Source organism: Mustela nigripes, chromosome X (genome assembly GCF_022355385.1).
Source record: "Mustela nigripes isolate SB6536 chromosome X, MUSNIG.SB6536, whole genome shotgun sequence".
Lineage (NCBI taxonomy): Eukaryota > Metazoa > Chordata > Mammalia > Carnivora > Mustelidae > Mustela > Mustela nigripes.
The window spans coordinates 36474779-36499258 of record NC_081575.1 but is presented as its reverse complement, the minus strand read 5'-3'; the positions used below and the strand labels follow the sequence as shown (position 1 = coordinate 36499258).

General features: G+C 38.1%; 1 protein-coding gene and 1 long non-coding RNA gene across 3 annotated transcripts in view; one reads left to right on the top strand and one right to left on the bottom strand.

Annotated features, from left to right (window-relative positions):
• Positions 1-433: 433 nt before the first annotated feature.
• On the bottom strand, positions 434-24443 carry LOC132007515 (uncharacterized). Of its 2 annotated transcripts, XR_009401382.1 has the most exons (7): positions 23830-24443; positions 20268-20383; positions 18870-19010; positions 18613-18672; positions 15713-15795; positions 1052-1104; positions 434-634 (listed from the first exon to the last, which is right to left on the bottom strand). It is a non-coding gene; the product is annotated as an uncharacterized LOC132007515 (long non-coding RNA). The 2 variants fall into 2 exon arrangements; XR_009401381.1 differs by lacking the exons at positions 18870-19010; positions 23830-24443 and adding an exon at positions 23359-23458.
• The window catches only part of ALG13 (ALG13 UDP-N-acetylglucosaminyltransferase subunit), a 66701-nt gene continuing 65800 nt past the window's right edge, over positions 23580-24480 (top strand). The window contains 1 exon segment of the mRNA XM_059385693.1: positions 23580-23702. Within this exon segment, the coding sequence (XP_059241676.1) occupies positions 23622-23702 (81 nt within the window). The 5' untranslated portion in view covers positions 23580-23621.

The window sequence follows — 24480 nt, the reverse complement described above, 5'->3', positions numbered from 1 at the left end:
GAATCAATTTCTATACTTTTTTGTCAATTTACATGTCTTAAAATATCAGACATTTTAGATAATATATTTTAACAGCTCTGAATTGATTTGACTCCTGATGTTTGTTATTTTTATTGTTTGCTTGTTTCTTTACAAACTTACCTGAACTAAGTTTATGAACTCTGTCTCTACTACAGTGTGTGGCTACTGAGGTCTCTGTTCAGATTTTTTCCCTTTGTTTTATTTTCAAAAACTAGCTCCCTAGGAGTGCATGTATACCTTGCACAATGTTTAGCTAGAGGTTGCTTCAAACAACTCTAGCCACTATGTAGCCATTATCTGATTGGGGAGCATACGCATACTTTAAATTGCTGTCACATCTGCTCCAGCTTTTTTTAAAAAAATGATTTTATTTATTTGACAGAGAGACAACAAGTAGGGGGAGTAACAGAGGGAGAGGGGGAAGCAGGCTCCTGGCCAAGCAGGGAGCCTGATGCGGAGCTCCATCCCAGGACCCTGGGATCATGACCCACGCTGAAGGCAGACACCCATGACTAAGCCACCCAGGCGCCCCACGTTGGCTCCAGCTTTTACCTTCTGTTGGTCTCACTTGCTTTTCCTCTGTATATTCACAAAGGTGCCGAATTCCAGGGATCTGTGGGCATGCACACAGGATATGTGGATACCTTATCAAGTCCACTATGGCTGTCTCACTTCCTGGAATTCCCTATTATGTCCACTGGTAGTCCATTGCCTGCCCCGAACAGTCCAGTAATCTCAGGGTCTCAGGCCTTCTTACCTGCTTGCCACTGAGATCACTACTTGAACCATTGTTGCTCTAAATCAAGTGAGTTCTTTACAGCAGCAGCAGCAGCAGCAGTGAAGTTGCTGGGTTTTATTTTACAGCCTGCCTTACCTTGGTTCAACTACTGTGCCAATAGCAGGGGTTGGTGTTGGTGAGTAGGAAATTGAAGTAAGCCCAGTATATTAGTCAGGATTCTCCAGAGAAACAGAACAAATAAGGTATATAGAAAGATATATAGAAAGTGATGTATTATGAAGGGTTACTCACATAATTATGGAGGCTAAGAAGTCCCACAATCTGCTGTCTGCAAGATGGAGGTCCTGGAAAAAAAATGGCATAGCTCTAATCCAAACCCAAAATCCTGGGAAACAATGATGTAAATCCAAGTTTTAGTCTGAAGGACCAACTACTGGGAATGCCAATGTCTGAGGGATGAAGACGAAAGTTCCAGCTCAAGCTGAGCAAATTTGCTCTTCTGCCTTTTGGGCCCTCCATCCAGTGGATTGGATGATGTCTACCTATACTGGTGAGGGTGATCTTAGTGACCTTCTTTATTCAATTTATTGATTCAAAGGCTAAGAATACCATATAGACTTGCTCTCTTCTTACTCAAAGTTCAGAATTTCTTTTTTTTAAGGTTTTATTTATTTATTTGACAGAGAGAGAGAGAGATCACAAGTAGGCAGAGAGGCAGGCAGAGAAAGGGGGTGAAGTAGGCTCTCCACCGAGCAGAGAGCCTGATGTGGGGCTCAATCCCAGGACCCTGAGATCATGACCTGAGCCAAAGGCAGAGGCTTAACCCACTGAGCCACTCAGGCATCCCAAAGTTCAGAATTTCTCACTTTGTTGTATCTTTGGGTCAATTTTCAGTGTTGAAATGGCTGTTTTTTTTTATAATTTGTTCAGCTTTTTAGTTACTATGTACATTGGCATAAATTCCTCAAAGTCAGGAATTATTAAATTATTCAAATTATTCAAATATGGGAAAATTTCTTCCATTAAGGTCAAATAAACTCTTCTAACTGAAGGAGACATCAGTTCTTGGTGACCATCTATGCAAGAAACAATAGTAATATTGACCTGGAGCTTTTTCTATCGTTTCATAATATAGCCTTTAACCCAAACATATGAAGAAGGGAACTAATATTTAATAGAAGATGGACATCAGCTTTTATGTACTCTTCACTGATGTGATTTGAACTTGGAGCCATGTGGGCAAATCTAGATGGCAGAATAAGAGAACAGAAAGTCATATGTCTGAGGGATGAGAAAGAAGAATTAGGAAAGAAAGTGAAAATATGAATGAGGTCTTAATGATCTTTCCAGAGGGCTCTTTATACCTAGATCAATTTTTTAACTACTTTTAAATCCTTTAAGAGAAGGGGTGTCTGGGTGGTTCAGTCAGTTGGGCGGCTGCCTTCGGCTAAGTTACAAGATCAAGCAGGGAGCCTGCTTCTCCCTCTCCCTCTGCCGCTCCCCCTGCTTGTGCTCTCTCACTGTCTGTGTCAAATAAGTAAATAGAACCTTTAAAAAAAGAATCTTAAAAAAAAGTCCTTTAAGAGCAAGAATAGTTTTCTATGTGCTGTAAAATGTGTTACTATTATGTATTACACATGTATTAAATTAAAATAATAGTCACTAGCTCCAGTGGTCTGGGTCATACTGAAGGATATATTTGTTAGTATTATATGACAATGAAGTCAAAATTTCAAAATTCATCTGTAATGTGATGTAAATATGTTCCTACCTTCTAGAAGATGGGGGACTGAGACACTGATACTAACAAAACTTCAGACACAAGAGTCAGATTTTCTTTTTTTAAAAGATTTTATTTATTCATTTGACAGAGAGAGGGAGAGAGAGAGAGAGCAATCGAGCGTGCGCGAGAGAGAGGGAACACAAGTAGGGGGAGTGGGAGAGGGAGACCAGGCTTCCCGCCGAGCAGGGAACCCAATGTGGGGCTTGATCCCAGGACCCTGGGATTATGACCTGAACTGAAGGCAGACGCTTAATGACTGAGACACCCAGGCGCCCCAGATTTTCTGAACTTCATTTAAGTAAACAATATCTAAAAGCAGGCATATTAGAAACCAAAGATAGCTGAGCTGCCAAAATGGAGCATACTTTGTCATGTAATGAGGAGCTGCATCTAGGTACAGCTATGCTATTTCAAAAATGCACAGGGGAAAAATACACAGGAAACTTAAAATTTACTAAAAATCATAGAATTGTACACTTGAGCTGGGTGAGCTATATTATATGTAAAATATGCCTCAATAAAGTTATTAAAAGTACCCAGAAGACTGAGAAAAAAGCATATTTTTCAAATATGTACTTTGGAAATACACAAATGCAAAATAAAGTAAATTATAGCCATAAGAAAAAGGCAATCTGTTAGGTGGTATAGATATTTAATTCAAACAGATGTCTTATACTGCTGTACTTTAATGTAGGTGAAATATGCCGCTTTTGAAAAGGATTTATTAATGAAATGTCATTTGCAATTAGAATTCCAGCTACTCAGGACTAAAACTTTCAACGAATCAGTTTTTTTCCTGTTTTCTACTGTATCTACCATCACGCATATTTCCAGAGATTTGCAGCACATGTAACCAACACATCAACAACTTTCACCTTGGTCACAGATTTATTTGTATGGAAAAACACAACAGTATTTGCTAAGTCTATGCAGTATCTTCCATCTAATTAGTACCTCAGGGCAGGTTGTTGATAAACAGAAAACAATAAGGGACATATTAAATATCCCCAGCAGTACTCTCTGCATACTATCAGGTTTAGAAAGAAGGAAGACAGTTTGCATATCAAACAATAAACCAGCTAGCTACAGACTGCCATTAAGTACAAGGAATCCAACTAGAATAAATTGCGATTCAGGAAGAAATAATCCTGTCTGCAGCTTTGTAGGTTAGAGAAATAAATATGGTTCCCTTTAGCTTCAAATTAGAAATATGTTTAGAAGGCAACATGGAAATAGCTACTATTATTTTTGTTTTCAATATTAACGATAAAAGAATGTCACTAGAAGTATTTCACAGTTGGGATGCTCTATGCAACTCTGCACATCCCCCACTGCCAAGTGACTACCTAGTATTCATTTACTGGGATCACTATAGAAATCAGCCATTAATCTGGGAACATTTGGCTCAAGGGACTTGTAATGGGTTGCAGAGGAGTGTACATCATGTTTCACATGCAGATGAGGTTGCCATCTGGTGGATTCTCTAACTAAAAGCTAACATTTGTAGGTATACATAGAACAATCCTATTCTAGGTCGGTAAATTACGCTACTTTTAGCAAGCATTTATTAGATGTCTATTTTATGATTTGTGCTGAATGGATACCTGTTTTTGTACCTTATGTATGAGTAAAAAAATGCCAGGAAAGGAAGTACAATAAAGCTTTGCATTTAAAAGGTAAATAAATAAAAATCTTAAAAAATAATAAAATAAAAGGGGTGCCTGGGTGGCTCTCTGCTCAGCAGAAAGCCTCCTTCCCTTCCTCTCTCTCTCTGTGTGCCTCTCTGCCTACTTGTGATCTCTATCAAATGAATAAATAAAATCTTTTTTAAAAATTAAAAAATAAATAAAAGGTAACAGAGGGGAGCCTGGGTGGCTCAGTTGTTAAGGGTCTGCCTTCGGGTCCTGGGATCAAGTCCCCCATCGAGTCCTGCGTTGAGTCCCGCATTGGGCTCCCTGCTCAGCGGGAAGCCTGCTGCTCCCTCTCCCTGCTCCCTCTCCTTGTGTTCCCTCTGTTGCTGCCTCTCTCTCTGTCAAATAAATAAACAAAATCTTTAGGAAAATTTTAAAAAAATTTTAAAGTAATAGATATGGGATGGAGAAAGATACTCCATGCAAATGATAACCAAAAGAGAGCAGGTGGGACTATACTTTTATCATATAAAATAAGACTTTCAGTCAAAGGGAGTCACAAGAGATAATAAGAAGGTCACTATATAGTGATGAAGAGATCAGCTCAGAAATAAACAGCATTACAATAATAGTAGGGGACTTCAGTATGTCACTTTCAACATTGGGCAGATCATCTAGGAGAAAATAAACAGTGGACTTGAATAACCAAGAGACTAATGGGCCTACCAGACTTATACTAAACATTCTATCCACCAGCACCAGAATACACATTCTTCTCAAGCTTACACAGAACATTCTCAAGCACAGATCATATGTTGGGTCACAAAGCAAGCCTTAACAAATTTAAGAAGATTGAAACCATATCAAGTATCTTTTCTAACTACAAAGATATAAAACTAGAAATCCATAACAGGAAGAAACAGAAAAATTAAATATGTAGTGATTACACAACATACTCTTTCCTGAAAAACCAATGCGTTAAAGAAGATATCAAAAGGGAAATCAGAAAGTGATAAAACAAAACCAGAACATACCAAAACTTATGGGATGCAGCAAAAGCAATCCTGAGAGGAAAGTATAGCAAAAAATGCCTACATTAAGAAAAAAGACAGGGGCACCTGGGTGGCTCAGTCAGTTAAGTGTCTGCCTTCGGTTCAGGTCATGCTCCCAGGGTTCTGGGATCGTGCCCCACATCCATCGGGGCCTTGCTCAGCAGGGAATCTGCTTTTCCCTCCCCTGTGCTGCTCCCCCTACTTGTGCTCTCTTCCTCTGTCAAATAAATGAATACAGTCTTAAGAAAAACTTTAAAAAATAAATGAGCAAGCAAATACATATGTTCATATATACATAAAAATATCAATACAAATGGGCGCCTAGGTGGCTCAGTGGGTTAAGCCACTGCCTTTGGCTCAGGTCATGATCTCAGGGTCCTGGGATCGAGTCCCGCATCGGGCTCTCTGCTCAGCGGGGGGCCTGTGCTTCCCTTCCTCTCTCTCTGCCTGCCTCTCTGCCTACCTGTGATCTCTCTCTGTCAAATAAATAAAATCTTTTAAAAAAAATAATAATAAAATAAATGAGCAAGCAAATACATATGTTCATATATACATAAAAACATCAATACAAATGGGTGCCTAGGTGGCTCAGTGGGTTAAAGCCTCTGCCTTTGGCTCAGGTCATGATCCCAGGATCCTGGGATCGAGGCTCTCTGCTTGCTGGGGAGCCTGCTTCCTCCTCCCTCTCTCTCTCCACCTGCCTCTCAGCCTACTTGTGATCTCTCTCTGTCAAATAAATAAATAAAATCTTTAAAAAAATCAATACAAATTTAATAGAAATATTAGTTCAAATGTAATGGTTAGTACTGAGACTATGACATCACAATTGCAAATGTGATGTTATGTGAATGTGTATTTATGACTTGGGATAAAATTTCCTTCATGGTAAGATGATGCAAATAGATTCAAATGTTAGAAGTGAGGACACTGAGCTCTGGAAAACAGATGGCAAGAATAGACTCTAGTAATGATGCAGACACTAATGTTGAAAATGCATCTGGAAAATTGAAGTTAGTTCATGAAATATGAGGAGAAAAATCAATAAAGCCAAATTAACATTTTTTATAATATAGCTATAGTTATTTCACTGAAGGGAAATTTTAAGTGCTACAAGTAGATATTTGACTCATTCATCTGTATCTCTAAAGCTTGTTATAATCTGGTTGACAAGAAAAATTTTTTAAAAATATTTTATTTATTAGAGAGAGAGAGACAGAGAATGCATGGGGGGTATGGGGGGGGCAAGGAAGAGGGAGAAGCCAAGTTCCTGCTAAGCAGGGAGTGCAACGTGGGGCTTGGTCCCAGGACCCTGAGATCATGACCTGAACCAAAGGCAGACGCTTAACAGACTGAGCCACCCAGGTGCCCTGACAAGAAAATCTTTTTCGTTTTTTCTTACTGAGGTCTCCTTATATTTGAGAATGTAACACATGCTGATGACTGCGAGATCTGTATCTCTAGCCTCTTAATACATCTAAGTATTTCCCAGGTATCTCCAATGGCATGTTCCTTAAGAGAGACAGCAGAGACAAATGGTTAAGAGTGCAGATTAGGGGGCGCCTGGGTGGCTCAGTGGGTTAAGCCGCTGCCTTCGACTCGGGTCATGGTCTCAGGGTCCTGGGATCGAGTCCTGCGTCGGGCTCTCTGCTCAGCGGGGAGCCTGCTTCCCTCTCTCTCTGCCTGCCTCTCTGCCTACTTGTGATCTCTCTCTGTCAAATAAATAAATAAAATCTTTAAAAAAAAAAAAAGAGTGCAGATTAGGAGTGAAACAGATTGGATTCAACTCCTGACTCCATCATTTAGGAGCTACTTAACTTTGGACAAGTTACTTAGTTTCTCTGAGCCTATTTCTTCTTTTGAAAAACAGGATAAAAATAGTACTGACCTATTGTGAAAAGTAAATGAAATATATATATTTAATGCACTTGGTTTAATGGAATCTAGTAAATAATCAATAGGATATATATTCCATTAAAAGAAACACACATATGTATCTCTTTAAATCCAGTATTTTTTTTTTTCTCGTAGTGTACCATAGCTGGGAGCTCTTTTTCTGGACTTGTACCTGACCTGTTTTTTTTTTTTTTAATTTTTTCTAGATTTTATTTATTTATTTGAGAGAAAGAGAGAGAGAGCACTAAGAGAGGGACAGGCAGAGGAAAAGGGACAAGCAGATATGGAGCTTGCCCTGGGCTCACTGCTGGGCTCCCCAGGACTCTGAGATCATGACCTCAGCTGAAGTTAGATGCTCAACTGACCTAACCACCCCAGAGCCCTACCTGAACTGGTTTTAATGATGTTTTACAACTGTCATCAAAGGTCACCACGTATAAATATTATACAAAGAAACGTATTTGGAGTTCACTACATAATTCATTCCATTTATATTGCAATTTGGCAAAACAAAAAATCAAAATACTTTTAGTCATTCAAGTGGCATTTGTCACATAATGCCATATGTAGTAATTTTGCATATGCCTTATCTTGAACACTAAATTATGACCTTCTTGATAAAACAAGACGTTCTTATATCTTCTCTTCCATAATATAACTTATATACAGAGTAGGTACCGTACATACCAATTAAGTAAAAAACAAATCTATTTTGTTCTTTTACAATAAAAAATGCAAAACTTTCAGGATGCCTGACTGGCTCAGTCAGTGGGAGCATGTGACTCTTGATCTTGGGGTTGTGGGTTCAGATCCTGCTTTAGGTGAAGAGATTCTTTTAAAAAAAAACTTAAAAATGCAAGATTTTTAATTTTAAATAATCTGCAGGCTCAAATATATCTTATTAGTCTTTGGGAGAATTATTATTTTTTTAAACTAAGCTCTATGCCCAGTGTGGGGCTTGAACTCACCACCTTGATCTCAAGGGTTGCATGCTCTACTGAGCCAGTCAGCCACTTTGGGAGAATTATTATTTAAATTCTCATTTCCTCTATCTAGATTATTTCCTTTGATCTATGCCACTTTTATACATGTTCAGACCGATGCATTCTTGGTAATTTGACTGAATATACATTAAATCACTACAGGTTCCTATTATCAAGAAGTTTTCTAAAAATTTGGTCACTTGGAAACATCAACTATATTACTTATAAAAACAGATTTAAAAGTTATAGCAATAACTTTACTCTTTCTTCTTGTCTTGTTTTATTCCATATCTTCTCTTAAAAAATATTTCCTGGTACATTTTGCAAAGCAGTGAACTATTTAAACCAGCACTCCTGCTTGAAGTTCTAAATCATTAACCTTCAAATTCGAGTATCTAAGATAAACTATTTAATATTAACATACTGAAAAAACACCAAAGGTAGGGATAGTATACAAAATTATGCTATGAATATAAGTCAGTCTAGAGCATATGTGAGAAAGGGAGGAATGGGGGAGAAATAGGAAATGAGAACATTATGGAATTTTTGGTGGCATTCTTCCCTCATCCTCCTTCTCATTCATTTGTCCTTCCTTTTTTTAAAAAAATTCCATTCATTTATTTGACAAAGAGAGACAGCCAGAGAGGGAACACAAGCAGGGGGAGTGGGAGAGGGAGAACTAGGCTTCCTGCAGAGCAGGGAGCCCGATGCGATGCGGGGTTCGATCCCAGCACCCTGTGATCATGACCTGAGCTGAAGACAGATACTTAATGACCGAGCCACCTAGGCACCCCTCTCCTTCCTTTTTAACTGTTTAAATTCATTTGTCAAATAATCACTAACAATTTACTAAGAGATAATTCATGAGGGGCACCTGGGTGGCTCAGTTGGTTAGCCATCTGATTTCAGTTTAGGTCATAATCTCAGGGTTCTGGGATTGAGCCCTGTGTTGGGCTCCCCACTCAGTGGGGAGTCTGCTTGTCCTTCTCCCTTTCCCTCTGCTCCTCCCCCATCCCCGCTCATGTTCTCTCTCTCTCAAATAAATATATTTTTTAAAAAAAGATTATTCATGAAAAGTGTTTACTGTGGTTGCCATTACATAGTAAGCACTTAGTAAAAGTAAATTAATCTTAGTGATTATTATTATTGTGTGCAATCCCCCCATCTTTTCCTTTACCATGACCTCCTTTCCCAAATTTACATACAGCTAGGATGTGTGGTCTGGGCTGGGATAGAGAAGGATCATGCAGACTTTTTAAAGATTTTTTTTATTTATTTATTTGTCAGAGAAAGAGAGCAAGCCCAAGCAGGGGAGGCAACAGGCAAAGCAAGCAAAACAAGCAGAGGGACAAGCAGGCTCCATGCTTGAGCCCAATGGGGGACTTTTTTTTAATACTTAAGATTTATCTGAATAATTTTTTTTTAAATTGTGTCTTGAAATCACCCATTTCATGAAATCCACAACATTAAACGCCAGTCAGGAGTTGGTCCTTCTAGTCAGTAAATGGCATGCTTCTTGAAGTTCCTTAATGAGGACAGTTAATATCTAAAGGTAGTTTTTTATTAAAAGGGATTCTGCATCCAAAAAAACACTAGACAAGCCAATATATCTTTTTTCCCATTTATTTATTTATTTTTAATTTTTAAATTTAATTGATATACAGTGTATCATTAGTTTCAGGGGTAGAATTTGGTGATTCATCCAGTGGCATATAATACCTAGTGTTTATTATATCAAGTGCCCTCCTTAATGCCTATCACCCAATTATCCCATCCCCCCACCCACCTCCCCTCCAGCAACCCTGTTTGTTTTCTATATTTAAGAGTCTCTTATGGTTTGCCTTCCCCTGTGTTTTTATCTTAATTTATTTTCCCTTCCTTTCCCCTGTGTTCATCTGTTTGGTATCTTAAATGCCACATATGAGTGAAATCATATGGCATTTGTCTTTCTCTGACTGACTTACTTCACTTAGCATAATACTCTCTGGTTCCACATCATTGCAAATGGCAAGATTTCATTCTTTTGATGGCTAAGTAATATTCCATTATATATATATATTATAACATTCCATTATATATATATATATATATATATATATATATATATATATAATATTCCATTATATATATAGAAAGGGCCCGGATATCCATTGACAGATGAATGGATAAATAAAGATCAATGGATATCTGGGCTCTTTCCATACTTTGGCTACTGTGGATGTTGCTGCTATAAACACTGGGGCACACGTGGCACTTCTAATCTCTATTTTTGTATCCTTTGGATAATAACCTAGTAGTACAATTGCTGGGTCCTAACTTTTTGAGGAACCTCCATACTGTTTTCCAGAGTGGCTGCACCAGCTTGCTTTCCCACCAACAGTGTTAGAGGGTTCCCCTTTTTCTGCGTCCTTGCCAACATCTATTGTTTCCCAAGTTGTTAATTTTAGCCATTCTGACTGGTGTGAGGTAGTATCTCATTGTGGTTTTGATTTGTCTAGACAAGCCTGTGTGTCTTATATTTCTGTGTTATCTTAAATTATCTATAGTTGTGTTTGCAAGTTGATATAATTCAATTTTTTGTAGTAACAACTTACTTTTTCACAGTGCAGTGAATAGTCATATATTTGGCTTACATATCATAGAACTGCTTATTTCAGTTTCTGCAAAACAGATTTTTATCTTTTTGTTGCAAAAGTGGGCCTCTTAATCTCCCAACCTCAATGTTATTAACTTCGGAATGTCTTATTTGTCGATACGGTGTGTGCTATAAGACTTTCAGTTAAACAAGGCAGATGAGACACATGCATTTATCTCTGTGGCATCATGAAGCACCACTAAAATGACAGAAAGGAATTTTTTAAGGGTATTAATAGAGAAGGGCAAAGAGAAGAGGAGAGGAGATGACAGCAGATAGATGGAGTCAACAGAATTGTGGAAGTTGGAAAGTATTAGATGAAATGAGTGCTAAGCTAATTTAAGAAACTAGAGAAATCTGAAACCTAAGGCTGGTAGTGATGGGTTCAGTACTTAGGTACAGGATGAAGGGAGGATTTTAAAAGGGAAACTTAACAATTGACCAAAAGTAGATATTAGGGGAAAAAAAATAGATTCTCAAAGCCCCTTACCTATTCCAACAAGAGATTCAAGTTTTATTTTCTGGAGTAATTGAGACAGCTTTCTAGGGAAAAAAAGCTCTAGTCTAGGAAACAATAGGCATAGCTGAAGGCGGGGGTGTGAACTTTAATGAAAATGAGGATGGAGTCTCTATGTACTAAATAGTAACTCCTCTGGACCCTGTCACCTTTCTGCTGCTTGTTTTTTTTTTTTTTGGGGGGGGGGGATATTGTCAGCTGAGCATTCTGGAGAAGCTGACTAAGCACTAGTATAAAGCCCTATAGACACTGACATCTGGGATTCTCCCATTGAAAAGGCTGCCCACTTACTCCCCATTGAAACTCAAGAATTCAAAAGTCCCAACAATGGAGACAGAACTTTTTTGTGCCTCACTCTTAAATTTTTATGGGCAGTCAAATCCCTAAATATTTGAGGAAAGTTTCTAAAATGAAACACAGACAAACCATAAAAGACTCTTAACAATAGGAAACAAACTGAGGGTTGCTGGAGGGGAGCTGGATGGGGGAATGGGGTATCAGGGTGATAGGCATTAAGGAGGGCACTTGATGGAATGAACACTGGGTGTTACATAAGACTGATAAATCACTAAACTAATAATACACTCTATGTTAACTGATTTTATTTTTTATTTTTTAAAGATTTTTATTTATTTATTTGTGAGAGAAAGAGAGAACATGAGTGGGGGGTATAGGGGAGGAGCAGAGGGAGAAGCAGACTCCCCACTGAGCAGGGCGCCTGATGAGGGGCTCAATCCTGAGACTCGAGGATCATGACCTGAGTCAAAGGCAGACACCTAACCAACTGAGCCACCCAGGTGCTTCTAATTAATTGATTTTAAATAAAATTTTAAAATTAAACACAGAAACCAAAACTACAACAGTAACAAAAGTCAAGGCAAAAAGAAAAAAAGACTATAATCAATATTTTTCAGAGATATGAGAAGATATTTGAGATATAAGAACAGTACTACATTTGAGATATAAGAACAGTATGCTGTAAAATGGACCTTTCAAGGAATGAGAAAGAACTTTTAGAAATTAAAATATTATTGTAGTGATTTTAAAATCATTCTAAGAATAAAAATTTAAAATTCAGGAGCTCTCCTAGAGAGTAGAATAGAAAGAAAAAGAAGTGGAAAATAGAATAAAGATGAGACAATTCAAGGATTCAGTAATGGAGGGTCAAATTAGACCAACAGAAATTCAGAAAGACGATACAAAAAAGGAGAAGGGAAGAAATTACTAAAGGAATAATACAAGAGAAACTCTTAGTACCACAATATATAAATGTCCAGATTAAAAAGGTCTACCAAGTTTCCGGAACAGTGAATGAGAAAATGATTTTCAGTAATGTACATTACAGTGGAATTTCAGAAGATGGAATAAAGATAAGATTTTAAAATTTCCGGCGGGAGGGACGGGTCATATACAAAGGATCACAAATAAGATTAGGAACAAAATTCTAAACTGTAACCCCAGAATCAAGAAGATAAGTTTTCAGGGAAAATAATTTCCAACTGTGGTAGCATAAATAATGCCTTCCCACAAACATTAATTTCCCACAAAAATTAATTCTAATTCTTGGACCTGTGACTTTGTTACCTTACATGGTAAAACATGGTAAAGGAATTTTGCAAATGTGATTAAGTTAAAGATCTTGAGATGGGGTGATTTTCCCAGACTCTGGGTAGGCCCAATATAATAAAAAAGGTCCTTATAAAAAGGGGTCAGGAAAATCAAAGTAAGAAAAAGAGATGTGAAAACTGAAACAGAGGTTGGAATAATATGCTTAGAAGATACAGGAAGGACTACGAATCAAGGAATGCAGGTGGCCTGTAGAAACTGGAAAAGACAAAGAAAAAGATTCCCCTCTATAGCCTCTAGAAGGAACCAACCTTGCCAATACCTTGACTTTAGCCCATTGAAACTGAATTCAGATTTCTAATCCAAAGAAAATAAATTTGTGTTTTCAGCCACTGAGTTTGGGATAATTGACTACAGCAGCAATAGAACACCTAATACATCAACCTAGAACTCTATCACTTGAACTAACAATCAGATAATAGATTAGAACAAAGTGTTTTCAGACATTCAAGCTCTCCAAAAATGTACCGTGTTTCTCAAGAAATTACTGGAGGGTATCTGTCCATGAAAATGAGGGAGTTAAAGCAAAAGTGAGGGAAACATAGAGTCCATAAAATGGGGTCCAACACAAGAGAAAGGCAAAAGGAATTTTCAGGATAAAGGTGTGGGGATAAGCCAGGAAGGCAGCTATTCAGAAAGACTAAACCAGTTCACATTGGAACAGAAGGACAAAAAGCCCCAACACACACATCTTTAATTTTTTAAAAATGAAAGTTATAGATAACTTGATGTATCTGAACACCGAGAAAGGAGATGTGGAGATTTCTTGGACAAACCTATTTGAGGATTAGTAGGTGATAGAAGCATAAAAAAATCCTACACAAATAAAAATTAATTTGTCAAAACAAAATTTTTAGAGGAAAGGAAATGTAACAACATACTCAATACTTGGTTAAACTTTGAATAATGTTTACAAAGTCATAGAAACATCATCACTGAATATGGATTTCACCAACATTTTTGGAAGGAGGGGAAGTATGTATTTGTGGGTGCATAAAAGACAAACTTCCACCTTTCATAATAGTTAGTAGATATTATCTGAAAAGCTGAAAAGTCAAGAAATAGTAATATTACATAAAAACGTGGTAGTAAATATTATAGGGAACAGCTAAAACTGTTTTATTGCTCTTCAAGAGTGAGAATCAGGAATGGAGAGGGATAGGATAGAGGGCTGTTGTTTTTTTGCTGTGCTATTTTTAAAAAAATCTGTACAAGATATAAATTTAGTAAAATTAAACATTTAGTTTAAAGATGTTATTCTTATGAACAATGCATTTTTGGGCTTAACTTAATTCTTCTGAGATACATTGTGTACATGTTCTAATTGAAAAATCACAATTCTTAAGACAGGTAAAAATCCTCTTATATATACGGTGGCACATTTGTCACTTACTCAGTTCTCGAGGAACACAAATAAAAATCCTCACCACTGGGTGCCTGGGTGGCTCAGTTGGTTAGGCAACTGCCTTTGGCTCAGATCATGATCCGGGAGTCCAGGGATCTAGTCCTGCATCAGGCTCCCAGCTCCATGGGGAGTCGGCTTCTCCCTCTGACCTCCCTTCTCATGCTCTCTCTCACTCAATAAAGAAATGTTAAAAAAAAATCTTTACCACAACCTACAAGGGTATTTGAACTCTCTAATCTCACTGCATGCCAATGGTTCCTTTGTTTATTTCACTCTACATTACACTGTCCTTTTTCATTTCTTTGTTCAAACAAGCACCCTTTCTGATGACCTGCCCACAATCAATTAATTTTGCTTGGAAGGTTATTCCCTCAATCTTTTCCTGGTTAGCTCCTTATCTTTCAAGTCTCAGCTTAAATGTCACTTCTGCAGACACTTTCTCTGACCATTGAATTTAAAGGAGGTCTCCACCCCCAGTCTTCCTGTTATTCTCTCATGCCTTGCTCTGTTTTTTATTGTGTTTTACCACAATTTGTAAAAACATATCTGTATGCATGTTTGTGTGTTTTCACTAACCTCTAAGCTGTCTAGTGTAGCTGTGTGTAGCAGAGGGACTTGGACATAGTAAGTGTTCAATAAATATTTTAAAAAAGATTTTATTTATTTATTTGTCAGAGAGAGTACTCTCTTTCCACAAGCAGAGGGAGCATCAGGCAGAGGGAAAGCAGGTCCCCCCACTGAGAAAGAACCCTCGATGCTGGACTCAATCCCAGGATCCTGGGATCATGACCTGAGCCAAAGGCAGGCACTTAACTGACTGAGCCACCCAGGCGCCCCTATATAAATATTTTTTAATGAATTTCTTATTAAGTGATATATCCATATCTCTGACATTTATAAACAATGGCATGTTATGTTCTGTAGTTTTTGCTATATGTTAGCAATAACTAGATAAAGAGATTAAATAAAAACGAATATAATTTAGACCTTTTGAAAACTTGATTTCTTTTAAGATTTTCTTTATTTGAGGAGAGACAGAGTGAGCGAGAGAGAGAGAGAGAGAGAGAGAGCATGAGCTAGGGGAGAAGCAGAGAAACAGCCTCCCCACTGAGCAAGGAGCCCAACACGGGACTCAATTACAGGACTCTGGGATCATGACCTGAGCCAAAGGTAGACGCTTAACCCACTAAGCCACACAGGCACCCAAAACCCGAGTCCTTGAAAAACATTAAAACCTTAACACTTTTGGTTCATCTAAACGCTGGCCTCCTCTTATACAATGGATTCTAAGCAATGTCTGGAATTACATTTTACTCAGTACAGTCTCCTTTAATCAAGCATTATATCATTTGTACTTAAGCTGATTATGATAATTTTATACAACAAGGGGTTAATTAACATCACTGATCCACACAGGAGGCACATACCCATATAATCAGGATCACATAAATGTCTTTTCCTTCTTCTGAAAATACGTGGTAATGAGATGTATAACTTAGTCTTGTAGTCACTGTAATAAAATTAAATGCTTCATTTAGGTGACTTGTTCCATACTCAATTTGATTTTACTTAAAGAGAGAATTTCATGGTTTTTGATCTTTTTCTTTGTAGTCTGGGAAGGAATGTGAGGTGAAATTCACAAAGGTTCATTTTAATTATTCCAGTAATAGTGTAGCTTTCATATGATTTCTAGTATAATTTCTATGAGTAGTAATTTCATGTACAGATCAGATTTGTAAAAAAATCTTACTATGTAAGCCTAATATAAAGAGATCAGACATGTCATATGTCTACCACAGTGCTTGGCACATTAGGAATATTCAATAAAAATTAGGGTTTTTTTTTCTTCTGACTGATAATTCAAGTAGTGATCAGCCAATCATTCATTACAGTTCACTAAAACCCCAATTTTATACTCATAGAGGGTTTTTTTAACCTTAGCCTAAGACTTCGATCTGATTTATCTGAACTCACTGTTTCTGTTTCTTCCTATTTTCTTTCGTATCTTTTTAAATATATTATTGAATCCTGATTTTATCAGCTGCCTTGTACTCCCTTGGGTAAATGAAGTCCTTTCTTTTACTCACTAGGATCTTGAAGAAACTAGGCAGCCTAGTCTGATTTTTTTTAAGATTTATTTATTTATTTATTTGAGAGAGAGAGAGAGCGAGCATGAGAGGGGAGAAGGTCAGAGGGACAAGCAGACTCCCCATGGAGCTGGGAGCCCAATGCGGGGACTCGATCCCAGGACTCCGGGATCATGACCTGAGCCGAAGGCAGTCGCTTAACCAACTGAGCCACCCAGGCGCCCTAGTCTGAATTTTTTAAACACTGTTAAGATAAAAATATTGATTAATAAACCATAGAAGAGGAAAAAGATCTTTTTTGTACTCTCCCCTTCTAGAGTCTCTACCTTGGGCCTTATAAATTAGACTGGCAAAACACAGTTTAGCAAGAGAAAAACTAACAGAAGTTTACTAATATATACATCATGTATAGCACATGGGAGTACTCAATGAGGAGTAACCGAAAGGGGTAGTTAGAACTTGAGTTTACATAGCATCTTAACAAAAGGACACTTTTTATAGAAGTGACAAGACAAAGGAAAAAAGACTTGTTTCCTGGGTGGCAAACTGTAGGAAGGTTAAAGATACAGGGGAACTAATACACCATAAGGGTGAATTAGCAGTTTGTTGTGTAGATCCTATAGTGCTGACTCCAGGTTTATAAAAGTGTAAAATTGTCTCTGGTGGTTAATTTCTGTCCTTCCTGGTACAAAGGGGAGGACGCCTGTACAGCTACTTTTAGGCATAAACGGGAAGGCAGAGACTTTTTCTTTTCTCTGCTCTGTCAGTCAGCAAAAGACAAAACTGCAAGATGCAAAATAAAATATGTGTGTTTATTTGGGGTTTTAGAAATTGCAGTCTGGGAGACAGATTTGCCTGAAATTGAAAGCATGCTCCAGAAAGACAAAGGAGGTTAGAGTTTTTAAAGAGGAAACAGGGGATTTACATAAGTTGTTTTGAAGAAAAGGTGATTGGTGCTGGTTTCTCTACAAGTACACTAATCTGTATGTGATTGGTTGCTAAGGCTGGTGTTAGGCAGAAAGTCCCATTATGTCCATTTTAACATATAGCAGATGCCTTGGCTTTTAGCTGAGTTCAGCAAAAATTCCAAGAATTTGAGACAGAAGATATGTATAAGCCCCATCTAAATGTCCTCCCAGCTCCATTTTAAATAACTCTTTTAGCAATGGTTATTCCATTTTATTCTCTCTGCTGTCTGCTTTTCAGTTGCCATCAATCTGAAATAATTCTTATGTCAAAGTACATTTTTTGGGGTGGCGTGGTCTCCTACTCTTTAAAATTAAGCCATTTCTTTATGGTTCTCCAAAAATTGACTGTATTATAGTATAATTTTAATCCAAGGTTTTACCAGTGTAGCCAAGAAATGGTTATTTTGGTACCCCTAAAAGTAAGACAGTTGTGTCAATAACATTTTGGAAGGACAAGAAGAAAGGGAGAGTCAAGTTTTGGCAACTTTTCAAGAATACAATGGATCAGATTAAAAACAAATGTTTTATAACATGTGACTTCTCAGCTTTGATAAGATATTTACCATAATAATAAAGAAAAGGTAGACGCAAACCTTTCAGGAATGATGAAAAATTAAAGAAATCTAAACACAAGTTAGCCAGCTCAAAGATTCTATGCTGGGCTGTGTTTGAAAGGGTTAAGAAGAAAGACTTCTGATTTATCTTCCTTTAAAAATTATATTGCTGTTATTGCTTTATATCATAATGCATATCTCATTGTTGTCGGCTCATCATTAAAGGATAACTGAGCATATAGTATAGAAGAGCACTTAGCAGACATCTGGAAGGTTGGGTTTAACCCTTTACTCTGCTATTACAATACTGGAAAAAATTACAATCTATTTGAACCTCCGTTTCTTGTCCATAAGATAAAAAGAATGGATTCCATGGTTTCTTAATTCTAAAAGTCCACAAACCATTTGTCAGCCAATGAATAAAACAAATACTCTATTATTGGAACAGAAGAGGAATTATGTTTTAATTACCTCTAATACCCACAGGACCTAGCATGGTACCTAATAACTTAACTTTAATTGAATAAACATTTATTGAGCATCGTCTAAGTTCTAGGAATAGCACTGAATCCTGGGAATTCAGAGATGAGGTAGACGTGGTCTCTACCTTTTAGGATTTTATAGTCCAGAGGAAGTAAAAAGTATATAGGTAATTTAAACATCAAGAATTATGACTGAGGTAGGCCAAGTAGTATTTTACATAATGGACATAACTTACAAGGGTCGGAGAAAGGCTTCAGAGAAAGGCTTCCTGGAGGAAATCACACCTCTGCTGAATCTTGAAGGATTAGTTTTCCATAATGATGGAGAGGCAGAGAAAATAGCAAGAGCAGAAACAAAACATATAAAAAGAATATGAATAAAATGATATGGCATACATTCATTATAATTCCTGAATTACTTAAAAAATCAAATAGCTCTTCATTATATAAAATAATTAAGAGACCACACTTATCATGAGGTAACTAATGCTACCTTATTTTCCATATTTCCTTTAGATTCTCAACAACAGTTCCACGTTTGTTTGTTTGTTTGTTTTTTCTCTGGGAAGGGATATATGATTTTTTTTTTCTAAAATCCATGTCAGGATATCTGGGTTTCATGTGATGAAAAATTCTGAAATATTTTGAAAGAGAAAAAAAAGAAAAAAAAAGGGTTACTAGGCATCTGATAGGAGACTAGGTATTGTTTAGCATATCCTTCCTGGTTATCTGATGCTATGCTATCTGTGCCTTTCATTGGATTAAAATGAGCCCTGGAAATCTTGCCTCAGTCCACTGGTATAGTCTGAAAGTTATCAAAATGATGTCAGCTCAGGAGCCTGAACCCTGAAGTATATTCTTCGGAATGGCAATCATGTGATGCACCTGGTATGGTCTCTTTCCATGAGGTTCTGAGATTGTTCTTTGTTGAAGATGTAAATTCTGGCCTGTAGATTACAGTAGAACGTTCAGATAAGATTTAGAGTAAAACAAGAACATTAAGAGATTTAACGGCTGTGGTCAATTTATTACTATTGCCAATTCTATATATTGCCAATCCTCAAAAGAGAGAGACAAAACTCTGTACTAGAGTACAGCATATAATTATTTCTTCAGAGTTTTGATGAGGGTTATCCCTGAAGGTAAAACAGTATTATAGGCAGAAAGGGCACTGACAAATCCAGGGACTTCCCAGAAATCATACAATTTCTAAAATATTTATATTAATAATATTTACCAGAAAATCTTAATTTAGGGACAGCTGTGTACTTTCTGCCCTAACAACTCTTCCCATGCAACTTTATAGTAGGAACATGTTAAACAAACCTAGCTATTTCCAGCATCTTTCTTTATAAGGTGACAGAGCAAATCCTTGTGATTCCAAAGGCCCTCTGAGAAATCTTAGTCATTTTACACCTAAAAGTTTAGGTACAAAATATATTTTGAAAATATTATTTGTTTGAAATTCAGGAACTGATTTTGGGAAAGCAAAACCAAGAGTTGTCACAAGAGATCTGTGCATTTGACTGGATCATGAGTGACTAAAAAACAATATTTACCTATTTAATCAAAGCACAGAAGCCTCCCCTTATTCACAGGGAATGCATTCTAAGACCCCCAAGTGGCTGCCTGAAACTGCAGATAGTACCAAACCCTATATATATACTGTTTTTCATACCTATAGACACATATGATAAACTTTAATTTATAAATTAGGCACAAGAGATTATTATAACTAATAATAAAATATAATTAAACAGTATACTGTAATAAAAGTTATGTGAATGTGGTCTCTCTCTCTCTCTCTTTCAAAATATCATACTGTACCCACACTTGTGATGATGTGAGATGATAAAATACCTATGTGATGAGACGAAGCTAGGTGACTGACCTAGGTAGGCATTGTGATGCAGCGTTAGGCTACTGTTGACTTTCTGAAGATAAGAAAGAAGTCAGAAGGAAGATTTTCTGTTTCTGGACTGAAGATTGAGTCGGGTAACTGAAATCCTGGAAAGAGAAACAGCTCATAAGGCGGGGGGTGTTCCTGTACAAATAAAGCATTTGAAAACAAACACAGAAGATAACACTATTGTTTAAGTGTTTATTGTTTAAGTGGGGTTTCCCCCCTTTAAATAATCAAGTACCTAATAAAGGTAACTTAAATAATACAAGATTATTCTTGTGAGACACAGAATCTCTGCTATCTAGGCAGACTTCATGTAAAGAATAACCTTTTGTATTGTAGGTAGAGGAATTAATTACTAAATGAGGAAAGCAGGATCATCTAAAATGAGGGGATAATGTAAACATTTGAATATATTTCATAGCCGCATTTCGGACTCAGGTATTGTAAGCCAAAGCAAATAAAATTCACTTTCTTAGTTCTGTCTTTTTTTTTTTTTTAGTACTCTCATATTCTTTTAGATAATCTGTGAGGTTGAAATGATTTCCATAACAATACTAAGATATTATTTGTCTTTTTAACTCTCTTCCTCTCATGAATATACAGTGGAGTTTTCCAGAGGCTATATAATGTGTACAATGCAGTGGTTTAAATGCAGAAGTAGATACAAAGATCTGAAGATCTGACTTTCTGTCATTAGCCCAGATAGTAAACAATGCTATTACTTCCATGAAAATATTTTTGGGGGGGAAAAAACTATTTTCATTAAAAAAAAAAGTCATTTACGTTAACATGCAATGTGCTCATCATAGCTACTTTCCAGTGAATCAACAAATATTTTTAAATTTTCTCATTTTTATCCTGAATATGGTAAACATCAATAGTTTAATGCACATTATAATCCACATAAACAAAAGCTCTTCAAGGTTCTTGCTAATTTTTTATAGTATATAAAAGGGTCTGAAGGGGCGCCTGGGGGGCTCAGTCGTTAAGCGTCTGCCTTTGGCTCAGGTAATGGTCCCAGGGTCCAAGAATCAAGACCCCCATCAGCGGGCTCCCTGCTTGACAGGAAGCCTGCTCCTCCCTCTCCATTCCCCCTGCTTGTATTCCCTCTCTCTCTGTCAAATAAATAAATAACATCTTAAAAAAAAATAAAAGGGTCTGAAAATGAAAAAGCTACTTTAGGCAAAAACTATTCTTTCTCCTTGAAAAAGGAAAGCCATATAGTATTATAATTGTCACTGCTACTCTTTGGAGAGCCTCCATATTAATTATAGCTTTGGACCAAAGAAACTAACTTCTATTTTAAGAGAAAAGTGAAGGGTGGAAAACAGAACTATATGGCATATACAAACATTTTTACAGACTAGCAGGGCTTAAGAATACATGTGACAAAACTTCCCACAACCACACAAATCCTTTTTATAACTTCCCAAAGTGGCAAAAGTGAATACATTATACAATTCCAAAATATAGCTTCCCTATAGCATTTCAAAATAAGATGCAAAATTACATATAAAATTATACTGGAATTATGCTTAGTTCAAACCAATGTTTCAATATTCTATTTTACTTCAAGAGCATCTAGTGGTGCAATGATTATGCATTCATTAACTCAATTTAATATCAGTCCACGATTTTGAGTTGTTTAAAGATCTTGAAAATTATCTTCAAGCTGGCATACCACAAAGCATATTTGCAGCTTAAATAAAGTCTGTCAGAATACTGACTTAATGTAGCTGAAAACACTTACATTTTTCATAACTGTAAACGTTTTTACAGGTAATGTTAACTTATTTGATCAGTAAGCCTGTGTACGTTTAGGAAAAACATAGTCAAGTAAGATAAAATGCATTCTTGTATTATACTTAACACTGACAAAACAGAAAAGATTCACTTGCCAAAATTTTACATTAATTATGTAACCTTGGGTCCTTAAAGCATTTCTGGATTAGTTTATGCAAGAAGATGCTTTACTAAAGTCCAGCACACTTAAAATATTAGAAATTCAATTTTCTGGGAATTTAAGAATATTCAGTTTATATGTGTGCTTATTTTCTCTCTGCTAATCAGAACAGTGCTCCTTTAATTTAATATCTTCTAGATATAGAAAAGACTTCACAGATACAACAAAAGGTAAAGGTCTTTCTGAATTACAGAATGTTTTGGAATATTTTCTCTTCATATTTCAATAAATATTCATAGTTTATTTCTTTTATTGGGCAGAAAATTTGATTATGCTTATGTTTTATTATTTAACCGTGCATGACCTTTCTACATTTGTTATTCTGAGACTAGTTCGTTTCACCATATTATTAATTCATGAAAATCGTTATCAAGAAAGGCATAGCAGCATATCGCTCCTCAAAAAGACAATTACTCAGGCTACAAGATTTAAAGGTTTTTTCTTCAGCTTAAGTTCTAGGCCTAATTCACCTCTAATCCTTTTCCTCTTTATTTTCTTCTCACAACTTCCCTTCTGTATATAATCAGGCAGGGGAAAACAAATATGAACGAAAGTGAGATTTTTAAGTAGGAAATACAGAAAACAGAATGAAATAAATCATCTTAGTAATGGTAGGAGAAAAAAGGGGAGTCTTGAGAAATTACCTCCAGGATACTTGACTACTCAGTATAATGTATCTGTAGTATTTATTCATGCTAATATATAACTTTACATTTCATCATAATTTAAATTTATCATAATTTTACATTTTAAAGGGCTCAATGGATGGGTTCAATGAATTATAGATGCAGGCTTCAGGCCCTAGTGCCTCTATTTTACACACAATGCTTGCTAATGAAGGCGACCGACTTCTTGCAGCTTCCAAGGGACCCTGTAGGGCTCTGGCTTCCTGAGAACAAGTTTGAAGAGCCTATGCTAATGAGCGATCTTGAAAAGGCCTTTTTTTTTTCCCCACATGCTCTCTACAGACTCTAGGTAAAACCATAGCTCAAACGAATATTGGCAAAACAGGGTAGCAAATAAAGAGTCCCGAACTCCTGAAAGATTTCTGGTACTCAAGCAATGACGCCAGCACAGGTTTAGGTGTGAGGCTTCAACGTTTTTCTTAACTACCTTTGGAAAAAAAGTAAATCTGTCAACTGCCACCTTACTGTTGTAATGGCCCGCTGAACTCATCCACGCATCAAGTTTGTGACACGTAGGCCATTGGTACTCTTCGGCCCCACCCCCGCCCCCGCGCCACACCCCCCAGTTCCCACCGCCCTCTGGCGCCTTGGTCGACTTCCGTCTTCCCCACTGAGCGCGGCCGCTGCCGCCCACGTGGCCCCCGCTACGTCACATCCGGCCCTTGCGAGTCGGGGCTGGGAACCCGCGCGATGAAGTGCGTATTTGTCACTGTAGGGACCACCAGCTTTGACGACCTCATTGCGCGTGTCTCGGCGCACGACACTCTGCAAGTGAGTGGGGGAGGTGGGCGTGCGGGCGCGTGGCGGCTTCCTTCGCCGCTCACCGCCGCTAGCCCTACCACTAGCCTCGGTAACCTTGCCTGACCGCAGCTCTCGGGAAGAAGCCCCACAGCTCTACCTCAGGTGCCGCCGCCCCTTTTCAGGCTCCGCCCTGCGCTCGGCTGGGCCCTCCTCCTGCTCTCCCTCTCCTCAGCGTCTTCCGCCTCCTCTTCCCGCTTTCCCGCCGCCCTCTAGGCGGCTCCTCCCCGTCCTTTCTCCGGCTCCTCCTTTCCCCGGCTTTTCCCTCCCGACTCTCCGCCTCTCCTGCCTCGGGCTTCGCCCCTCCTTCCCGCTGCTCCGCCTCTTCAAGTGGGGCTTCTCCGGTCCGGGCCACCCTCCAGCTGTTCCTCCGTCCGGTTCGGGGTCGCGTGGTCGGTGTCGGGCACCTTCGCGCGCTCGGCCCCGCCTATCCCGGCCGGGCTTGGCTCGGCTCAGTCCGGCCGGTCCCAGTCAGCGCGCCGTCGCCGCTCTACACTCGCCGCGCTCCGGCGAGCCCGCCGCGCCTCGCGGTCTCCTCAGGGGCTCTCGAGGCGGGCGTCCTCCGGCTGCGGCGGCTCTTCCTGGCCAGTGGTTCGCGCAGCTTCAGACCTGAGGCAAATTGGGGCCGTTTCTTCGTCTCCCCTCTAGTCTCTGACGCCTTTTTCAGGGTCTCGCCTGGTCTTCTGCCTGTGGCGTGGCCAGTCCTCTCAACGGCTTGGTGAGCAGGGTCGCGTAAATCTTAACCGATAGG